Here is a 23,234-nt window from a genome sequence, read left to right as displayed (position 1 = left end):
ACTTATCCCTGCCTTCTGCACTGAGGTGTCGACAAAATTGATCTTCTGCAAGAACACAGAGATCCTCTGGGCCACAACACTGAAAAATATTTTTCCTTCCACATTCAGGAGGCTGATCTGGCAGAACTGATCGATGGTTGAGGAATTCTTCTCTTTGGGAATCAGGATCCCTCCTGCCCGTTACCATGCCTTTGGTATAATTCCTTTTTCCCATGCCACTTTCATGAGCTTCCAGAGGTACTTCAAGACGCCTGGCGCATTCTTATAAAGCCTATATGGAACGCCATTGGGCCCAGGGGCAGAGGCTGTTCTTGCCCGCTCTACTGTGCTCTCCACTTCGCTCCAAGTAGGGGGTCTTGTTTCCAGCTGGTGCTCGGGTGGTTGAATTGGCGGCATATCATCCGGAATGCTGGCTGTCACATGCCTCTGATTGTCAGAGTAGGTCTTCCTCAGGTGCTCCTCTAGTTCCCTCATGGGTACTTTGAGGGTCCCAGTTTTCTCCTTGACAAAGAGGTCTTTGACAAACTTGTAGGGATCTCTGTAGAAGGCAGTCCTCATTCGTTCCTTCTTTTTATGTTGCTTTCTAAGGCATTCTGCTCTTCGCAGTGTTGCAATACGCTGCTTAATGTCACCCTGTAGTGCCTCAAGTCCCTTCCTTTCCACTTCTGTGGCCTTCCTCCATTGTTTTCTCAGGTTCCTTCTTTCTTTCACCAGTCGCTCAATCTCTTGTTGTCTCCTGGACTGCAGATTGACTGATGGGTCCTTCTGCGTCCAAAGGTTTTTACTTTTCACCCCAAACCTCTCTACTCCATAGCTGTAAATGATCTCTCCGATCTTGTCCAGCTTTCTTTCCACGCACCCTTTCAGACCTTCTAGAAGTTGGACGAGGTCTGTGTCTGTGGTTTCCCACTCCTTTTTCTGGCAGGATTTAGGCCACAAGATTTGAGGCTTCCGTCCATTCATCTTCCTCTCTACTGCTGTCCGTGGCTGGATGGGCTCTGGACTCATGTCCGTTGGTGACTCTGTGGCTGGTTGAGCTTCGTCTGGGGTTCTGATACCCTGTTGACTGTGGTGAATATCCAGCCACTGGGCTTCACTCGACTGATTTGCCCTACCTCTAAGTAAGTAGTGGTCAATGCGAGGCCCCTCGCTAGGCTCTCTCAGGCACTTTTTCCTGCCCTGGTGGATCTTGAGACCCTTCTCTGATGTTATCTTTTTCCAGCCACAGATGCAGCTTTGAAACGTGTGTCCTGCCAGTACTGTTACTCCATCAACTCCCGTGCTGAACATTTGATTCATTGTCGTTTCCGTTCCAGGGTCATTTCAAGTTTATAGCTTGTTATAAACATGAAGGAACATCAGAAGGAATGAAAAAAAAAACAGTATAGCCTAATTTAATGAAATTAATGTCTCACTGTATTTGGAGGATGACTGATTCACATGCCACTTAAACTGAGTCGAATACAACGATATGTCACACTACATTAAAGAGCGTGGAAAACACATTTTTTTAATAGACATTTTGTTTGTATTTTGAACTAAAACTGACAGATTTTGAAAGCTGAGACTTTGGAATATCTCCCAGTACTCCCAATCTGGTCCATTTGCATGCGCAATAGGCTAGAATATACTAGAATATTATAACTTTAATCTCATAATTGCTATGAATTAATTCTCATAATTTTGACTTTATTCTCAAAATATTTAGGCTTTATTCTCAAAATTTTTTCGACTTAATTCTCAAAACACTTGACTTTATTTTCATAATTTCGACTTTATCTTTGTAATTTTGTCTTTAATCTCGACTTTTGTAATATTTTGACTTTATTCTCGTAATTTTTACTTTATTCTAGAAATATTATGACTTTATCTTGTAATCTTAGATTTTTTTATTTTTTATTTTGTAATGTGCCACTAAAATGCAGTCGTAGAAACGCTATTGTTCACTTTTGGAATGTTTTTTTTTTCCTCAGCTGATGAACAGGCGATCAAAATCAATTCATCTTGAAAGAGCTTAAGCATTTAGAGCAGTAAACTTCAAAACTTAAATTAAACAGAACATTGTCATGCACTGGTATGAACGCTAGTTATTGTTATCATTCTTGGAGTGAACGGTTTCTATTAAAAGGCAACTAAGGACTTTTTTTAAAAAGATCCTTATTGTTTTGTGCCATATAACAACTATTGTAATCACAAGAGACAAACCAGACTACATTATATGATATACTTATGAGATACTGCCCCTAAATGGCTCCACTACTAGCATTTATCTGCATTTCAACCACTTCAAATATAACTAACTTTGAAATCTAAAATTGCATCTCACAGTTGCATCCCTAACACTGATAATTTTTTACTAGATATTCTGTTTCATTTGAAATTTGTAGCATTACAGAATTTAAATGTGTGTTTAAATGCCTTGTTTTATCTCCAATGCTTTAGCCTCACAGTGAACCCATTTCCTGATGGGTAAGATATGCTATTTAGCTTCTTGACTGACCTCACAGTTTAGAGAATATTATCACTGTCTTGTATTTTTCTTTCTTCGATTTAGTTTTTTTCTGCAAACGTGTAGCTAACAGTAACCTTTTTAAATCAGTAATGATACGAGTGCTGAGCATGTGAAATTTAAGCCCTGAGGTGGTTTGCTTGGAAGTTGCCGAAGTTGTTTCCTGACAGTGCAGCGTTGGAAAAAACACTCTTGATATGCTGTCTCTCTGAGTGTGTGCAAACAGGCTAATGTCATGTCTTACTGCTTTTCATAGCATTAACTGCAGCTTTTTCTTGCTCACTACGAGAATGTTTTCAAACAACTGTTTACTTTTTGCTAAATTCTGTTGACATATTCAGAAAAACCATCTCTCAACTGTGGATGAGGAGGATAATCCTTATAGAATATGCAGACGTGCAGTATATAGTCACTGCTCCCAAATGATCAGAAGTCACTATATAATTCTGACATCTTGGAGCTCAGTTCCTGCCTTGTTGTCTGCAGCCATCTAAGGCAGCATTTAAAGTAAAATGGAAACTCTACTTAGCAAGTATTTGTGTCACACAAACAGCACTCCTTAAGTGCACAGGAATCTTCAATTTCAAAGTTTTTTTTTTCATATTAATATGTCGCTAAGCTAATGATGTGACACTCTAACAAGCATAAAACTTTACACACCCAAATATTGGATAAAATAGTTTTTTTTTTTTTATTTGTCTAAGCTATTTTTATTTGGAATTGCAATGCATTATAAGATTTTCCTTTCTGCAAATTGTAAATGTGATACTCACTTTAAATTAAATCATAAGAAGGTACACTCTTAAAAATAAAGGCTTCAAAGGAAGGTCTTTAGAGTGATGAAAACACATTATTTAAAAAACCCACATTGTTTTATACATATTTTGTTCTATGGGGGGGCACATTATTTCGATGAAGTAAAATGGTTGTACTACTGGCACTACCTGTTGCTATTTTTTATTGTAGCACAACTCTGGAGAAAAAAAAAAAAAGAAAAAAAAACTGATATGATCCCACATTGTGTGGCTTTTGGTTGCACTGCATAAATGGCTTATCTTATTTAGTATATTTGTCTTGTTTCTAGTCAAAATATCTAAAAATTTTAATTAAGATGCATTTACTAGATAAGCAAAATGACATTAGATTTTTAGTCTTGTTTCCAAGAGGAAAGAACTAAACTAAGTGCATTTTGCATAAAACAAGTAAAATTATCTGCCAGTGGGGTAAGTAAAATACTCTTGTTTTAAGAATATTTTACTTACCCCACTGGCAGATAATTTTACTTGTTTCGGGGCTAAGACTAAATATTTTATAGCATTTTTCTTACCTAGTAAATGCATCTCAATTTAAGAATTTTCAGATATTTTGACTAGAAACAGGACAAAAATACTAAGAGATAAGCCATTTCTTTGCCGCGTGTAATTTTCAGTCAAAGGCAACAAGAGAAGCGATTTAAGCCTTCACTGCTTTCCTAGCAATAAAAAAAGGGAAAAAATGGTAAGATGCCCCTGAACAAATAAAACTTCCTAAAGACATGCGTCTTTGTTCTCTCCACTTTAGCCCTGATGCCTTTGAGGCTTTTAGGAAACCACAGCTACTGAAAGAGCTTACAAACAGCAGAAACAAGAAACGCTAGATGCCATCCGTGCAGGATGTGAACATGCTGACGCTTCTCCTAACACCGCAGCCACTGAAAAAGATTCTCAATACAGATTTCACACAATATCTGGGGGCGTTTAGACTCTTTGTGGTGAAAATCGATAGTATGGCATTTGGTTTAAAGAGGTAATCGGATGCAAAACTCACTCTTACATGTTGTTTGAACATTAATGTGTGTTGGCAGTTTGTGTACACAACCACCCTACAGTGATAAAAATCCACCCAGTGGTATTTTTTTAATCTTTAAAAGTAATATCCCCTTTTTAAAATCAGGTATTTCTCTGCTCCTCGTCGGTGTGATGATCGCCATTGTGTGACTCAGGTGCAGAGGAAGACTCTAATTGAGCGATTGAGGTGTTCTGTTGTTGGATGTAATAATGAACATAGCAGTCGTCATTTACTCCCTACATCTGAGCCGCTGAAGATGCAGAGGACTAACGTTACTTTGGTTTTTGAAAGGAAAGCCCTGATCCCGATCTACATATGTGTTTATGTTCGTGAAAATCATTCCTGATGCAGCTTCACCCACAGCAGAAGTGAGTATAATGGGTTTTATGCATCTTTGCAAATGGCGTTTCTTAATAATGTGATGGTTAGCAATTTTCGCAGCTAAATACGGATAAACGTGGCTAAAGTAAACATTACGGCTCGTCATCCCACTGCAGAGAGTAGTGTAGTCTCAGCCTCAGACGTCACGCCCACAGAACATTGGCTAAACGTCTGATGCATATGGTACACTTAACTGGAAACACTTCAGGAATGTCGAAGTCGTCATCTGATTAGTTGAATTTGATCGGATTTCCGGAACACGCGAGTGTCGCGTTTATTTTCGGTCCGCCGGGAAACAGAGCGCAGACTGATTTACTCGCGTTTTGCTTAAAGGTGCTTAGGCAGACGCCGTTGTTGTTATACACATTTGCGACGTTCGCGAACAAATTACTGACTTACTGCTTGTTCTCCCTCTTCTTCATTAACTTTCAATGCTGGTTATTTCAATGACTGACTTGTTGCATGCCAGTCTGTTGTTGTGGGGGCATTTCTACACCCCGAAACGTGACGCTGAACGAAACAAACTGTGATTGGTTGTTTGACATGTCGGTCAAACGGCCTTATGGGCGGGCCTTGGCCAATGAAAGCTGCCATGAATACCAGACCTTCAGCCGTCAGTCTGAAGGTCTGGCTACGCGAGACTAAGAGTAGTGGGACGAGCAGAGCTTATTAGCATTTAAAGGAACATGCAACAGAATAGCTCGCTCTAAAAAGGACTGATTTTGACAGGTAAAATTGTGTTGTTTACACCACCATTAAGAAATTTAAACCCAAGTATGTTACAGACTTATATCAATATATCAACTTGTGGAAAATGGGCATCTGATGACTCCTTTAAGCCTATGCTTATATCCATTGCCATCTATAAGCTTTTTCAGTAGCTGTGGTCACTGTATCAGTATTTATCAGTTTTATTGCAGTAAAAATACAAACAGGTAGTGCCAGTAGCTCACTGAGTGCAACCATTTTAGATCATCGAAATAATGGCACCCACGATAGTCCAAAATATGTATAAAACAATGTGATTTTTTTTTTAAATAATACATCTTTCATGGGTTTTCTACTACATTTCAGTAAGAGGCATTATTTACATTATTTTAAGTCATACAAGTCTTAAAGGGATAGTTCACCCTAAAATGAAAATTAGCCCATTATTTACTCACCCTCAAGGCATCCTTTTGTAGGCATATATGAGTTCCTTCTTTCAGACAAATACAATCGGAGTTATGTTAAAAATTGTTTTGGCTCCTTCAAGCTTTATAATGGCAATGGGCAGGTGTTAAAAAAGGCCTCCTGTAGCGAATTGGTCCATTTTTGTAAGAAAATGATCCATATTTAAAACGTAATAATCACTTTTATCTAGCTTGCACTAACAGTTGTACTCGGAAGCAGCTCCGGTGGTCTGCTCAGCAGTGACAAACGCGGACGCACAGTGAAGAGATCAAAACAAAACAACGATCACAAATTAAAAGTACAAAACGAGGATTTGTAAAGAAAAATGTTGGAAGATTGCAATACAAGCCAAGAGGAGACTGATTTTCCTTTGCTAAAGTAAGAAAACTTTGCTTCCTTTGCTCCTGTAAACAAACGTTGGTTTTCTACGTCATCCGCCCGGAGCTGCTTCCATGTAAAACAGTGAGTGCAAGCTAGATTACAGTCATTATTACATTTTAAATATGGATATTTTTCTTATAAAAACACATCTATTCACTACAGGATGCCTTTATTCACCCCCTGGAGCTGTGTGAGGCACTTTTTTATTATGAATGGATGCACTTTATTGGATTTATTTTGGACTGATGAGGAGAAACACCCGCCCATTGCCATTATAAAGCTTGAAGGAGCCAGAACAATTTTTAATACAACTCTGATTGCATTTGTCTGAAAGAAGGAAGTCATATACACAGAGGATGCCTTGAGGGTGAGTAAATAATGGGATAATTTTTATTTTTGGTTGAACTAACCCTTTAAAAGCCGAGGATGTGATCTATTCTTTGACATATGAAAGTTTTGTGAAAATGCTGAAAAATGCTGCTGGTGGCTGGCAGTTTCAGTCATTTAAGATTAAACTAATTGGTGTCAATGCTGCCCTCCAAAGGCAAAGTGCAGTAACTACGCCAACACTGAAACTGAGAAAAATGCCTTTAGTTTTTACACCAGCTAGTCAAACATGTTGACACTCTCACTACTCTGAAACAGGACAAATTTGAACCAGGAGACTTTGCCACATGACAAAACAGTCGTCACAAAGTATATTTTAAGCCTTAACTCAATTTTGACCAAATGTGTAGTTACTGCGCTTTGCCTTTGGAGGGAAGAATGGGTTTGAAATCTGATGACATTTATTGCAGCCTTCACGTTTGGATCATATGATGCTACTTAACAACACAAATATTATGAAATATCAAGCAAAGTGTTAAATAAAATACCTGGACAGAAAGGTTCCTGATGTGAGATTGTTAGTCTCAAATTTTGCCAGACAGTTTGTGATGCCAGGAAGCAGCGCCAGTTCTGGAGACACAGTGGCAGCCGTTCCCACCGCCCGTGCCACTATCTCTAAAGCATCCTGAACATAATGATCCAGCGAGGGCTCACCCATACGGCCATGTGCAAGGAGACCCATAGGCAACCCCTCTGTCCGTAATTCCTCCACATTCTGAGAGTCTCCTATAATCCAGTGATAATCGGGAAGAATCAGACCAAACTTTGCAATGGTAGTAAAGATTCTTCTTATATCCCTGATGTCACATCCAAAGGTCACTATAGTAGATGTTGAGTCCTTGATGGACTCCAGTTGAACTTGCAGGGACATCTGAAAGTCACTTTTGGAGCTGCTGTTGGTGGATAATTTGAGAACTGTCCCCAGATGAAACTTGGAGTTGTTATGGAGCAAGAAAACAAAGTCTGAAATGTTCATCTGTTGACACATCACCAGACTGACATCATACCAGTTATTCATGGACAGCAGGGAGAAGATAAGATCTGCTTGAGAGTTTTGAGGATTTTGCATTGCCATCTGGAAATGGAGTGAGTTCTGTTGGGAAGAAACAAATGTGGTTATGTTTACAAAGAGATGGATGTACAATACTATGCATCGTGTTGATCAATCATTCAACTTCCAACTAGTTGACTGGTAATTTCAAATAGTTTATCTAGAATCAAAGAATCAAATCATGATTCATGGCTGTATTGTAAGACACAACTGGCAGAACATTGTAAATATAGCATATATGTCCTTACTAAACTCATAATTAAGTTGGCTGAAATGCTATTTAAACTATCTATTTAACCAAGCCTAGCAACTAGAATCATGTTAGGGACATGCTAATCAGGCTAGAAACATGTTAACAACATGCTAATCATGCTAAAAACAGGCTAGTAAAGTGGTAATAATGATAGAAACATGTTAGTAACTTTCTAATCATGTTAAAAACATGTTAACAAATGCTAATTATGCCAGAAACATGATAACTTGTTAATCATGCTAACTCCAGGCCACTAATGCTAACATTAGTCTAACGACATTCTAATCATGCTAGCAACATGTTAGTAACAGGCTAATCATGTTAGAAAAATGCAAAAAACATGCTAACGACATGCTTATCATGCTAGTAACATGTTAACAACATGGTAATCATGCTAGAAACATGCTAGTAACTTGTTAATCATGCTAACACCAGGCTACTAATGCTAACATCAGGCTAGCATGCTAGCAACATGCTAGTAACAGGCTAATCATATTAGGAACATGCCAACGACATGCTAATCATGTTAGAAACATGCAAACAAAATGTTAATCCGGCTAGAAACATGTTAACAACATGCTAATCATGCTAGAAACATGCTAGTAACTTGTTAATCATGTTAACACCAGGCTACTAATGCTAACATCAGGCTAGCATGCTAGCAACATGCTAGTAACAGGCTAATCATGTTAGGAACATGCCAACAACATGCTAATCATGCTAGAAACATGCAAACAAAATGTTAATCCGGCTAGAAACATGCTACAACATGCTAATCATGCTAGTAACTTGTTAGTCATGCTAACACCAGGCCACTAATGCTAACATCAGTCTAGCAACATTCTAATCACGCTAGCAACATATTAGTAACAGGTTAATCATGTTAGAAAAATGCTAAAACATGCTAACGACACGCTAATCATGCTAGAAACATGTTAACAACATGCTATTCATGCTAGAAACATGCTAACAACATGTTAATCTGGCTAAAAACATGTTACAACATGCTAATCATGCTAGTAACTTGCTAATCATGCTAGTAATGTTAACATTATGCTAGTGACATTCTAATCATGCTAGCTACATGCTAGTAACTTGCTAATCATGCTAGTAATGTTAACATTATGGTAGTGACATTCTAATCATGCTATTTACATGCTAGTAACATGTTAATCGTGTTAGAAACATGTTAAGATAATGTTAATAATTCTGACAACATACTAATTATGCTAGACACAAGCTAGTGCCTTGCTAATCATTCTATAAACATGCTAGCAACATGTTAATGATGCCAACAACATACTATCAACTTGCTAGCAACACGCAATTGACATGTTAATCATGTTGCAAACATGCTGGAAACATGTTAACAACATGCTAATCATGCTAGCAACATGCTAGTAACTTGCTAATCATGCTAGCTACATGCTAAATAAGTTAGAAACATGCTAAAACATGCAATCTATCCATTTATCCATCCATCCATCTGACAGACTGTATTGACTTCAAAACTTTAAAACTACTTTAAAGTTTAATCTTTTTCAGACTGAAAACCATACAATTTCTACAATTTCTAAAACTTTTAAAACAAACTTGCTGCTGATGTTTTAATAAATGGCAGATTAGTACCTCATCAAACTGCTTTTTATCTTTACATTTGAAATTCTTGATTTTTTATTCAGTTACATTATTTAAACATTTTTATTTTTTTAAATTTCTGCTCTTTTAGCGTTCATGACATTCATTCATTCATGACAAACTTTTTTTATTGAGTTACAACTTGTAAACCTAATAAGAACTGTCTAATGTCCTGCTAAATAAAATAAAAACAAAATATTTGGGTTGTCATCTATAATATTTACAGTAATTACAACATGCTGTGAATGCATCTTTTAAGCTGTCAAGTTGTATTTAGAATTTTTAAGATTGAATGTCAAGTTAAAAGTACTCCAACTTAAGAAAAAAAAGACACAACTCAGGAATTCTGCATTCTAGTCTAGCTGTTTTTTTTTCTTTTTTTCTTTTTTTAACAAAAAACACGTCAAAAACACAACAGTTTGGTCAGTTTGGTTTGGTGAATCTAAATCCAGTGCTTCTTTAAGACAGATTGGTCAACTACTCTTCCAGGCAATTCTCCATCTAGTTGATTTTACAAATCTCTTCCTGTGTGCCAAAACAGAGGGAAGGCGTGAGTTTCAAGCCCAACAGATATTTATCGTAATGCATGATTTGACGGACAGTCTCCTTCTGTTTGCCGATTGAGTTTTTGAAGCAGATTCTCCTCTGAGGAAAACAAACATTAAGATTTCCAGCATGATGTCCAAGTGTGCAATTCTTTGCTTCTGAAAACAATTTCTTTAAGCGCTGCCTGGTTCCGTTTGTGATGCATGGAAAATAGAAATGCATGTAGAGAGGCAGAATTTCAAACTAGTTTAAATCTGAAAGTTGATGAATCCTTAGAAAATAGTCAAATCAGGCCAGTTTTTCTTTATCGGTCTAATTAGCATTTTAAATGCTTTGAACTAGTATTTATTAATAATATTTAACTGCATCATGCTGCTCTGTCCAAAGACAAAATGCATGCAATTAACCTCAATGATCTGGTTATTTTTTTTTAAATTTTAGGAAATATTCTGCCCTCCAAAGGCAAAGTGCATTAACTACGCGAACACTGAAACTGAGAAAAATGCCTTTAAAGTTTTTTGACAGCTAGTCAAACACATGTTTCTCTGAAACAACACTCTTGGTTCTCTTAAACGGGAAAAAATTGAACCAGGAGACTTTGCCACGAGACAAAGTCCATTTTAAGCCTTAACTCAATTTTGACCAAATGTGTAGTTACTGCGCTTTGCCTTTGGAAGGCAGTATAGGTCAATGGACCAAAATACTGATTTAATTGTTTGATTTTTTTATTTTATTTTTTTTTTACTTGATAGCATGGCCAAGAGCAGTGTTGCAGAACACAATTTTGGATGCAATTTTGATAGCCGTTTCTCCTTGGAACATGATTGGGCTAGTTTTGCCTTTTATTGGGTTAGCTGTGAACGAGGCTATTGACTGAGCAAACATATATTCATTGGTAGAACGAGGAATTTAAAGTGTTGTTCATCAACAGAACTAAGTAATATTAGTAAGGACAATAAGATTATTGTAGTTGGGGTAATCACATGGCTAAAGCGCTGTCCCTTATCAGAACTAAATAATATTAGTAAGGACAACAAGATTATTGTAGTTGGGGTAATCACATGGCTAAAGCACTGTCCCTTATCGGAAGTAAATAATATTAGTAAAGACAACAACCTTATTGTAATTGGGTTTAATTACATTGCTAATCGTTGGGAAAACATAAAAATCTGAATGCAATGTGTTGCCTTGAATTTTTCAGTATTACTGTGCGTTCACACCGGACACGAATGAAGCGGCAAGCGCGAGTGATTTACATGTTAAGTCAATGCAAAGACGCGAATAGCCATCCTGCGGTGTGAAACGCGTGAATGAGGCGGCGCGAAACGTGCGAATAGCGCGAATGAAGCGGCGCGCATTGAGCGTTTCAAGCGATTGCCGCGCGAGGTCAAAAATCTGAACCTTGGCGAAAATCTGCGCCGCGTTAACCAATCAGGAGCTTGCTCTAGTAGTGACGGAGGCAGAAATCCAAAACAACAATGGAGGACAAAATCACTGTTGCTGTCTGTGGTTACTCTGAGCTGTACGATACATCTTTGGACTTTTGTAGAAACGGGAATAAAAAGGATCTTGCTAGGAAGAAAGTGAGTGAAGAGGTCGGACAATCTGGTAAATTTTAAAAAACGCTCTTTACTCAATTTGACCTATACATACATATTGAGACTACAAGCAAGCTAAAGCTGGCAAATTGAGCTCATTCACCTATTTTACAACTACTTTCCCGCTGACGAGTGGCAGAAGCCCCTCCCATGACGCGAATTCGCGTCTGTTGTGGAGAAAATGTCACGCGCGAATGACGCGAATTTTACCACGCGAATGGCGCGAGTAAACTCAAATGTTCAAGCGTTCAACTACGCGCGAATAGCGCGTTTTTTCCGCGCAAGTCGCGTCCGGTGTGAACGCACCATTAGCAATGATTTTTTTTTACAGTGTAGTTTGAGTACCAATTAGGCTGGTTTTATTACAGACCTGGCAACCCTGAACATGAGTCAAAAGTGCTGTTGACGCCATCGAAATATGGATGTAGAGTATTTCAGATATGGAAAGTATCTACGTATCTAAACGTTGCTCACTAAGGACATCCAGAAACATTAATTACGTGAGGACTGGGATCTCAATGTTTTAATGATATAATGGTTATTAATAACATGACATTGTCCTGCTAAGGAAATCAAGACCTTAACAGACACTGCCAGATGAAACGTTCAGCCGAGCCATTTAATTTCCCCTGGGGTTGTAATTATGGGATGGCAGAAAAACAGGCTAATCAGAATTGATTAAGGAAAAGCTTCCCTGGGATTTATTTCAAGATGTCTAAACAGAGTCTGACTTATTTTCACTAGAAGTTGTCATGAAATCTAATTGGCCTAAGCTGTGGGAGAGTAATAAGTACCACTAACAAGTAAAGAAGGGACACTTAGAGGTTCTGAGTGGCTACATCATCCTGGGTATGTTTTATCTTGAGGGAACCTGTTTCATTAAATGATTTGCAAGCTGTGATACAGGCAGATATAACAGCTGTGTCATAAAAAGGCACTGGAGGGTGATACAATTATGTGCGTTTCCAGCAGCTTTGAAGATGAATGGGTAAAGATGGGTGATTTGATACACCCCAGTTCTTCAGGCCTGTGGAGAGTAGCCTGATGGACCTTCAGTTTGTCTTCTCATAACCTTGAAAGCTTCACAAACTCCCAAAAGGGATTGAGAATGATAAATGATGAAACCACCAACGTTGTGAAATAATATAGTCTGGTATTTAGTAATATAGATATCTAATATCGCTTATGTAAAAAAAAAAAAAAAAATAGATTCATGAATAGAGTTTTTCATTTTAACATAGACAGCAAATATACTACAGTTGAGGTCAAAAGTTTACACCCCCCTTTCAGAATCTGCAAAATGTTAACTATTTTGTCAAAATAAGAGGGATCATGCAAAATGCATGTTAATGTTTATTTAGTACTGACCTGAATAAGATATTTCACATAAAAGATGTTTACATATAAGAAAATAATAGTTGAATTTATAAAAAAATTACCCTGTTGAAAAGTTTACATTCACTTGATTCTTAATACTGTGTTGTTACCTGAATGATCCACAGCTGTGTTTTTTTTTTTAGTGATAGTTGTTCATGAGTCCCTTGTTTGTCCTGAACAGTTAAACTGTCTGCCATTCTTCAGAAGACACCTTCAGGTTCCACTAATTCTTTGGTTTTCCAGCATTTTTGTGTATTTGAATCCTTTCCAACAATGATTGTATGATTTTGAGATCCATCTTTTCACACTGAGGACAACTGAGAGACTCATATGCAAATATTACTGAAGGTTTGTCTTCTGGGAAACATATAACTACTTCTGTGGCTTTTGAAGGGCCGTATTAAAAAAAAAAAAAAAAAAAAAGATGTTATTTGGACAAAATAAGAAAAATGTACACATCTCCATTCTGTTCAAAAGTTTTCACCCCCGACATTAAATGCATGGTTTTTCCTTCTGGAGCATCAGTGAGTGTTTGAACCTTCTGTAATAGTTGCATGTGAGTCCCTCAGTTGTCCTCAGTGTGAAAAGATGGATCTCAAAATCTCAAAATCATACAGTCATTGTTGGAAAGGGTTCAAATACACAAATATGCTGGAAAACCAAATAATTAGTGGAACCTGAACCTTTATCACAAAAACAAGCAAACAAAAAACAGCTGTGAATCATTCAGGTAACAACACAGTATTAAGAATCAAGTGAATGTAAACTTTTGAACAGGGTCATTTTTATAAATTCAACTATTATTTTCTCTTGTGGACTAAATGTAAACGTGTTTTATGTGAAATATCTTATTCAGGTCAGTACTAATAACATGCATTTTGTATGATCCCTCTGATTTTGGTAAAATAGTTAACATTTTGCAGACTCCGAAAGGGGGATGTAAACTTTTGACCTCAACTGTATGTAGAGTGAATAAGTATTGTGTTTTTATGATGCCTTGGTGATCAGTTAGAGTATACTGTTTTTAAAGGTATTAACAATGTAATTAACAATTCATACAATTCATTAAACTATTAAACACATGAATCCACTGTAATGTACTGTAAAATTGGAGGAATATTAAAAATACTCATTATTCAATAAATAAATAAATGAAAAGTTATCTCTTTTAAAAAAAAATGGTATTTCATCCCTAATTTTAATACACAAATCTCAATAGAATTTATGTCCTAATTCATGTTTTTGCAAAACCTTGACAATGATTTTCCCTTTGGGCAGTTTTGCTGCTAATGTTTTAGTAAATGGCCAATTAGTACATCATCATTAAACTGTATTGCATTTTATAAATCTTGGTAAATTTCTGCTGTTTTAGCTTTCATTCATCCAGTATTTAATGATGCATTGATGTGTTTTATCATCTTTACCCCCTAACCTCTGTTTATGTAATGTCTGACTTTTACTTAAGATCAAAGTATTGTTAAGCACTACATATATAAAGATCAAGGAATTCTATGATGGCAGTGGTCCCAGAAACCTTTGGGGTGAAAGCTATGAGTTTTGTATTTATCCACCATCTGTGAGCACAATTCCTGTTCTGACAGAAATCAGTAAGGCTCAGTAATAAGCACATTGAGGGACTAATTGCTATTTGGACAGATAACAGACACTGATTCTGAGCTCACGGAGAAATCTGATAAATCTTACATGATCCATGTAAACAAAGACCTGACCAGAAGATGGTGCTAACTTCAAAAGATCAGATATCAAACAGCTCAGCCCTCAGGGTGCTCAGAAAAAAATGCCTTTTGAACAGACACTATGTGTCACCATCTGAATAGCTGTTTTATTTGTAGTTAAGACTAATCCAGCAGGTTTACTTTAATTTACATTAATTTACTTATTAGTAAATAAGTCAAACTTAATAGTTGAATGAAAGCAATTCCACCCTAATTGACATCAGACAGTTCTAGTTAGATTTAGATAAAGCCAAATTGCAAATTTTGATTCCAGTCATTAAAACATCAATTATACTAATACATGCAGTGAATTTATGATTTATGCACTAAATATGAGACTCTTTAAAAATAAAGCTTCTAAAAGGGAAAGGTTCTAAAGAACCATTCCTGGTTTCTCAGAGAACATGGATCAGTTCTGAAAAGTACCTCTTTTGTGCAATGTAAAAGTCTCTGTTAATGTTTATGGTTCTTCTTGGAATATACACTCTTAAAAATAAAGGTGCTTCACGATGCCATAGAAGAACCTTTTTGTCTAAAAGGTTCCATAAACGACCTTTAACATCTGAGGAACCTTTCTGTTTGTGGCAAAAGAGGGTTCTTCAGATTATAACAAGGAAAGTAAGTGATGGTTCTTTAAAGAACCTTTGACCGAATGTCTCTTTTTGGAACCAAAAATGGTTCTTCTATGATATCGCTGTGAAGAACCTTTTAAAGCACCTTTATTTTTAAGAGTGTATGCCAATAAAGAATCTATATTATAAACGTAGGATAAAACATGTTGACAACCTTAATTTACTTACCGGTTTATAAAAAACATACTACACTATGATTCACTCTCCCCTAACACCACCATTGAAACCTAAAAAAAAATAAGCCTTTATAATAACCAAGTCATAACATAATGTTCTTGAAGATGTATTCATGTATGTATTTGCGTATGTTAATTGTATATGTATTTTAAAAAGAAAAACAGATTTTACAGCTGTGCTATTTAGTCATATAATTATTTTTGTTAAATTATGTGACAATTCAGTTTTGGGTGTTCATCATTCTATATTCTCAGCTCATTCTTAATTTAAGATTTGTGTTATATATTTGATAAACTACACATTATTTTTGTATCTGACATGCTGACACATATCCAGTTATCACAAGGGAAAATACACATTCATTTGAGAAGCAGAAGGTCGCACTAAAGCTATGAATCATTAAGTACCATTTATTCCTTGAGTCTGTAGTGTTTCTAATCCAAAAACCTAAAACAACTATTAAAATAGTTGATTAATATTTATTTATCATTGCAATCCAATTCCATAACATTATTTACATTTCCAAAAAGCTCCAGAAACACGCAGCGCTGTAAATGTAAACATTGGTATTTATCACGAAAATAAACGCACCTGACTCTGGCGTTTGAATTCGCTCTGGACGAGGCTGATGATTGGAATCTGTAGCGTTGTGGCGATAAATTCCAACTTCACCAGTTCGTCCCTGTTTTGTGGGAACGCGATGATGGCAGAAACTCCTTGCACGATGACAGTGTGGCAAACACTTTGCAGGAACGATACGGGATCGGCACAGGCGGCTGTAGACGACGAGAAAAAGGAGAAAGCAGGTAATTCTCCAAGTCCTGCTTCCACGGCCATGACTATCTCAAGGGTGAGGTTGTAGGGTAAAAGCCCCGCCACTCGATTGAGCGTCTCTGTAGCGAGCAAAACAGAGTCTCGAGGTAGAAACACAGCATCCGTACCCACTTGTTTGAGTGCGGTTTTACTTTTGGAGGCCTTGTGGGGGTTATTCACTGAGCTTTTAGTCCTAATGCCCCTCCAGGCTTGTTCGTGCCCACTTTGGGTGATCGTGTCCCACTCTTCCCACGTTTCTCTGTCTGCATCCCAGTCCGGCTCTCTCCCTCTGAGGGAATCCTGCCTGAACACTCGAGGCTGAAGGTGCAGAGCTCCGACTCTCACCGTATGTCCGATCCTCTTAAGAATCTGACATGGCTGTGGATGCGCCAGAGATGCTGGGGGAACAAGGATCATTATCAAAGCGCTTGGCGCAAGCAAAGAGAACCACACCGACCTGCCCAGCGCACCCCAGATCCAAGAGCCCGGCATTACTCCAAACAAGCCTCGCTTAAGCTCTGGAAACGACGGGATCCGCGTCCACCTGCGCGCCCGGTGGTTCCTGCACAGCGCTGGATAGATGATGGATCACCGGTGAATCTCCTAGACGCAGCAAAGTTGCGCTCCTCTCCAACAGGCTTCTGAGGGATCGCCAGCAGTGCACATGTCCAACGCGGCTCAAAACAGTGGCTCATTTCAAAAGCGTTTATGGACAAAATATTCCCGGTGTGAAATAATCAAGAGGTTGTTTTTACGCGCTCTCCAAAACAGGTGAAAAGGCAGCTACTAAAATTCAAAGTGACTGGAAAAACCCAAAAGCGCTTATACTCTCCAGATCAACGTAAGGGAAGTCCCAGGATTTGAAACAGATACTTAGATTTCCCTCTTATCTTTATATTTGCATGCAAACCTGCATTCCATCGTGAATTTGATTTATGAAAAATCGTGACGGATCTCCAAAAAAAATAATAATAATAATTTACTCGCAAACTATGTCTAAACAGAAACGAGCGTCTAAATGGCTTAAATCGCAGTTTAAGCATGTTGCGCAGTGAAATTGTTCCGATAAACTCCCAGAATGGCACTGGAATAGTGCAGATTATTGCACTGGCTGTGCTGTGCGTTTAACCCGTTCACTGCTGCACTCACACCTTTGCTATACACAGACATTGATGGATTTAGATTTTACCCAAAATATGGGTTATTTGCATATAATTTATATTGTATAAAACATGACTGCTAAACCATATATCCCTCTTATAATTTTCTTTTCAGTTCAAATGCACATTTATTTTAGAAATCGATGCATCCAATCTTAGTTTCCATCAAAATTGTCACACACACATGCAGACACATCTTTACGGTCACTGAAGGCTAACTCATCTTCATTGACATTACATGGGAAAGCCAACTCTGCACTCTCCCTATTGCCCTTTCCGTGAAATATTGCTGTATCCATTTATTGAAGAAAAAAAAAAAATCTTATTCATACATAAATACAACTAGACTACAATAAACACTTCAAATAAATAAATAACTGCAATAAAATTATTGATGTTACTATCTATAAAATCCAATGGGGAAATACATTAATTCAATTCCACAGTGGTACAGCATTGTTGCCTATTTTTCCGTAGTGGTACAGTGTTGCCATAATGGCAACATTGATATTTTCACATTTTACAGTAAAACTATATTAGATAATGTTGATTTGTGAATAGAAATATGTAATTTACTAACCAAAGATGGTGCAAAAGTTCAGAAATGTTCAGAAATGAGTTTAACACAGCCAAAACAGCACATTATTGACTACCTTAGGGCTGACCCTTTTAATTACCGTATTTCAATATATTGCATTTCTTTCAGAATAACAAGGAAATGAGATGAAATTAATTGTTGCCATATGGCAACTCCGTACCATAGAGGGATATGTATATACTTTTTCTTCATCTTCAAAAAAACAAAAAAACAAACAAAAAAACATAAACAACAAAATAACTCTCTACTTAGTACTGTTATCATGCAGATATAGATTTGATCCAATTTAAGCACTTTTTACAATACAAATCAGATTTAAGTATAGAATATCGCACCAGTGAGCAAGCTAAGGGCAACAATGTGGCAAGGAAAGCAGATGTTGTTTACACTCATGCTGGCAAAATATGTAGTATCTCCAATTTTCCGTTGATAGCTTACAACACTTTATCTGTAGTCACAGCCAAAAGAAGTTGCACACTGATTTTGATGGAAATAATTGTGATTGGTTATGAAGTCTAACCTCTGCCTCTCCCTTGAATCATCAGCAGTGCAGTAGTCCTATCAGTGACTTCCAGCAGGAGAGGTTGGATAAGAGGAGGGGCGTGACACCAGAACACTGTTGTCGGTGAGTGATGAACAAGAAAAATCTGATGGCTGTTGTACCTCATCACCTCTGCCATAAATCTCACACATCATTCTTTTGCTGAGACTATGCTCCCAGAGCACCGGTTGTCCCCTGAGGTCCAGGTGTCTCCAGGGTTAAACAGATGACCTGATGACTTGACCTTGCAATTTGATCTCATTAGAATTGATAGGTATTCATATGCAAAGAGTTCTAGAACATACTTTTAATATTTAACCATGTAATTTGGCATTATTACAAAATACACTTTTTTAAAACATAGGTAAGTTTAAAAAACACAGTCATGAAAGTGTCTTTCTTTAAAGGAGTAGTTCACTTTCATAACAAAAATTTACAGATAATGTACTCACCCCCTTGTCATCCAAGATGTTTATGTCTTACTTTCTTCAGTCAAAAGGAAATTATGTTTTTTTGAGTAAAACATTGCAGGATTTCTCTCCATATAATGGACTTCTATGGTGTCCCCGAGTTTGAACTTCCAAAATGCATCTTCAAAGGGCTCTAAACGATCCCAGCCGAGGAAAGAAGGGTCTTACTGTATCTAACGATTGGTTTTCTAAAAACATTTACAATTTATATACTTTTTCACCTCAAATGCTGATCTTGTCTATCTCGACAAGACAAGCATTTGAGATTAAAAAGTATATAAGTTGTAAATGTTTTTAGAAAATAACTGATCGTTTCCTTAGATAAAACCCTTCTTCCTCAGTAGAGATCATTTAGAGCCCTATAAAGCTGCATTTAAACTGCATTTTAGAAGTTTAAAATCGGGGGCACCATAGAAGTCCATTATATGGAGAGAAATCCTCAAATGTTTTTCTCAAAACAACATTTCTTTACGACTGAAGAAAGAAAGACATGAACATCTTGGATGACAAGGGGGTGAGTACATTATCTGTAAATTTTTGTTCTGAAAGTGAACTACTCCTTTAAGTACACTTAAAGCCACAGGGTGTAATTTGGATTTGTCTGTGCATGTTTTTTTTTTTTTTTTTTTTTACTTTTAAAGGTCTGGTGCCCATCCACTCCCATTATTTGGCTGGCAGACTGCACCGGTTTCCGTTAAAAATCTTTGTTTCTGTTCTGCTGAAGAAACAAAGTCACCTACATCTTGGATGCCCTGGGGGTAAGCAGATAAATATCAAATTTTCATTTTTGGGTGAACTATCCCTTTAAGTTTATAATTTTTAATTACAAAAACATTAACTTCTCCTTTCCACTGCAGTGACATCTCTTCTCCTCTCTTCTGTACCCTCCCTGCCAGCAGCTTGTCACTCATGAGATCACAACAATTAGCAAACGGCAAAGATTTAATCAATTCTGTTGGGCGAAATCAAGTCCTTCCCTCTTTTTCATCATTGAAGAACCATCATTCACCACAATAGGGAAGAAAATATGGTTTCAACATCAGTTCATGCAAAAAACAAAAAAAAAACAAAGAGCCACACCAAAGCTAGATCATACATTAATATTTTACAATTGTAATATTTGAAAATTCTAACATTTAAAATTCAATTTTTTACAATAAAAACCATATAGTGGATACGTTGAGGAACCCTGGTGTTCAGCTTCCTTTGGCAGTCCTTAGTCATGCAGACTGAGGCTTTGGAGACTCGTGGCAGTCAGAAGCCTGAGTTCCTACTCATCTGGTCTATAATCCAACCCAGATCAAAAGCTTTTCCAACCTCATGGACGCAGATCATCTCCTTTATTTGACATTTTTGTTAATGAAACTCAGAATTTCCAGTTTAAATCAAATGACTTGTCATTCAGATAAATAGCAATGTAACTAAAGACAGCGTGAGTTCTCTAAATCACTAATTATTATTGATTCAAAAACAAGTGTGGAATGAATGAATGACATCCTGGTAATTACCCCAGCATGAAATCTACCATATAGAGGGCATTAAACTTCATGAGAGAGGTGGGCTTTCAGCGGTGACTCGCTGACCCTTCATTGACAAGCTGCTGCAATAAATCTCATCTTCTCATTCTCCTCCTATCAGACTTAATTATAAGAGGAAACCCAAGCAGCAGGCATGACTGGTTGCATCATCAACTTCTAATGCTATGCTGATGCTTAATGTAGGTCATGAGAAAATACCACTGTGACCTGTTTTTAAAGCATAGTAGGGGTTCCAAACTTGTGGTTCACAGACAGGACTGAGAAAAGTTTTAAATTAAAATAAATAACATTTTTACAACCTGATTTCATGGGAAAACATAACCAACTGTATCTACACTGCCTACATTTCTACGCTGCAGTTTTCAGGTGAAATGAACACTAGAGGCAGTAAAACACTCACAGATTGCATTTCTTTTCAGACAATTTATGGTTACAGGAACAGATTATCAATAGAGGCAGCTCAAAACTCTTTTACCCAACTCAGGCTCATAAAAAATACATGCTTGTGGTGACATTTCTGCAGGACCAATATAAGGGACCTCATTGCAAGTTTTACAGTAGTTTAAAAGTGAAATGTCCAGTGAGTGGTGGTAAAACGAGTGTTTAATACATGACCTTGGACATGTTTTTATTACATTGGTTCAGGCACATTTTGTTGTGTGTTTATTATGTTGCTGAAGGCATGCATTAGGGCGGTTCAGAATTAAAATGTCTGGGGAGTGTCACTAGATGATTAATGCTCCATTGTGTTGGAAATAACATTACCTAGACCAAAGCAAATCCTAAATCTACCCGATAATGGTATCAAATTCAATAGTGATAAAAAAGAACATTTACACTTTTTTTTACTTCCTTTTACGTGGGTTTGAGCTGTTTTGTCAAAAAATTGTTTCACAGGATTCATACAGAGCAATTCACCTGTAACGTTCAAAAGTATCTTGCAGCATGTTAAAATAGTTTTGAAGTCATAATATTTTGCAAATACTAGGCTTTATTAATCAAAACTCTGGCCCTGTAAATCATACTTTGTGTGAGAAGGAATAAAAGTTGTCAGCATTTAACTGCCTCTAGTGTTTATTTCAGCACTTCAGGAAACTGCACAAATTCGTACGTACAGTATAGGTACGTTTTTTGAGTTTTGCAGAAATGTAGGTAGCGGCACATATTTCCAATGAGCCTGTGTAGCTTATGTATGGCTTTTCTGACATAGTAAACTTGCTCAGAAGCTCACCCGGTACAGCACTGAACTTGCAATAAAAAGCAGAAACAGCCACAATATTCCACAAAATAGCTCAAAGCCTTGTAAAAGAAAGTTAAAACAGCATGGTTGTGTTTTTTTATCACAGTGTTTGGGTTTATTATTTTATCTCAGTTAGGTTTATTGTTGAAGTCAGTGTAGGTGGTAGGTTAATTTTTATTTGCAATAGAGCTTTAACGTTTTAACACCATTCACAGGTCATTTAATTTCTGAACTGCCATGATACAACAAACAATATAATAAAACATTGCCAACAATTATATTTAGTCCCTTATTGCAAGTTTTACAGCAGTTTCGCTAAACATGTCATTTAGTGTCTTACTGCAAGTTTTACTGCAGTTTCAAAGTGAAATGTCCAGTGAGTGGTGCTTAAATGAGTGTTCAATACATGACCTTGGACATGTTTTTATTACACTGGTTCAGGCACATTGTGTTGTGTTTTTATTATGTTGCTGAAGGCATGCATTAGGGCGGTTCAGAATTAAAATGTCTAGGGGGTGTCTCTAAATTATTAATGCTATATTGTGTTGGAAAATAACATTAACTACACCAAAGCCAATCCTAAATCTACCCAATAATGGTAACAAATAGAACAGTGATGTGAAAAAAAAAAAAAAAAACATTTTCACTTTTTTTTTTACTTCCTTATTCGTGGGTTTGAGCTATTTTGTAAAAGCATAGTTTCACAGGATTCATACCAGAGCAATTCACCTCAAGTGAAATGCTGTATCATGTGAACTACTGAGCAGATCTACTGTAACAATAGATCTATTGGAAGCCGAGTTGAAGATGAACCCAAGTGCAGCTTTATTTACAGTAAAGTAATCCAAAAAACAAACATAATCCAAACAGAGAGTTGACATAAAGAGACTTGACATAAACAGACTTGACTTGGCATGAAACAGACTTGAACAAACTCACCAAACAGCAGGTTACAACATTAACACACGACCAGGAACAATGGCAACACGAGGGCTACTTATACTAAACAATGCAGGTGACATGACACAAACAAACCAATGAGAATCAAGACACAAGACTACAGCAACCAATGAACAAACAGAACAGAGAACCACATGGCAAGACATGAACCAGTGAAAGCATGACACATTGAACTAAGGAACCAATGACAGAAATACACGAGGGAAAGGGAAGCAAGACACTAACAGCAAATACAAAATTAGATACAT

The 23,234-nt window shown here is 37.0% G+C and overlaps 1 protein-coding gene across 1 annotated transcript in view; it reads right to left on the bottom strand.

Moving 5' to 3' along the window:
* grin3a (glutamate receptor, ionotropic, N-methyl-D-aspartate 3A) overlaps window positions 1-17,128 on the bottom strand; it is a 29,583-nt gene extending 12,455 nt beyond the window's left edge. The window contains exons 1-2 of the mRNA XM_073829999.1: window positions 16,258-17,128; window positions 7,147-7,751 (exon numbers count right to left, since the gene is read on the bottom strand). Of these exons, the coding sequence (XP_073686100.1) occupies window positions 7,147-7,751; window positions 16,258-16,971 (1,319 nt within the window). The 5' untranslated portion in view covers window positions 16,972-17,128. The remainder of the gene's footprint in view (window positions 1-7,146; window positions 7,752-16,257) is intronic.
* Window positions 17,129-23,234: the final 6,106 nt, after the last annotated feature.

This window comes from Garra rufa, chromosome 23, assembly GCF_049309525.1.
Source record: "Garra rufa chromosome 23, GarRuf1.0, whole genome shotgun sequence".
Lineage (NCBI taxonomy): Eukaryota > Metazoa > Chordata > Actinopteri > Cypriniformes > Cyprinidae > Garra > Garra rufa.
Note: the sequence above shows the minus strand (reverse complement) of the source record. Positions and strands in the feature narration are given on the sequence as shown.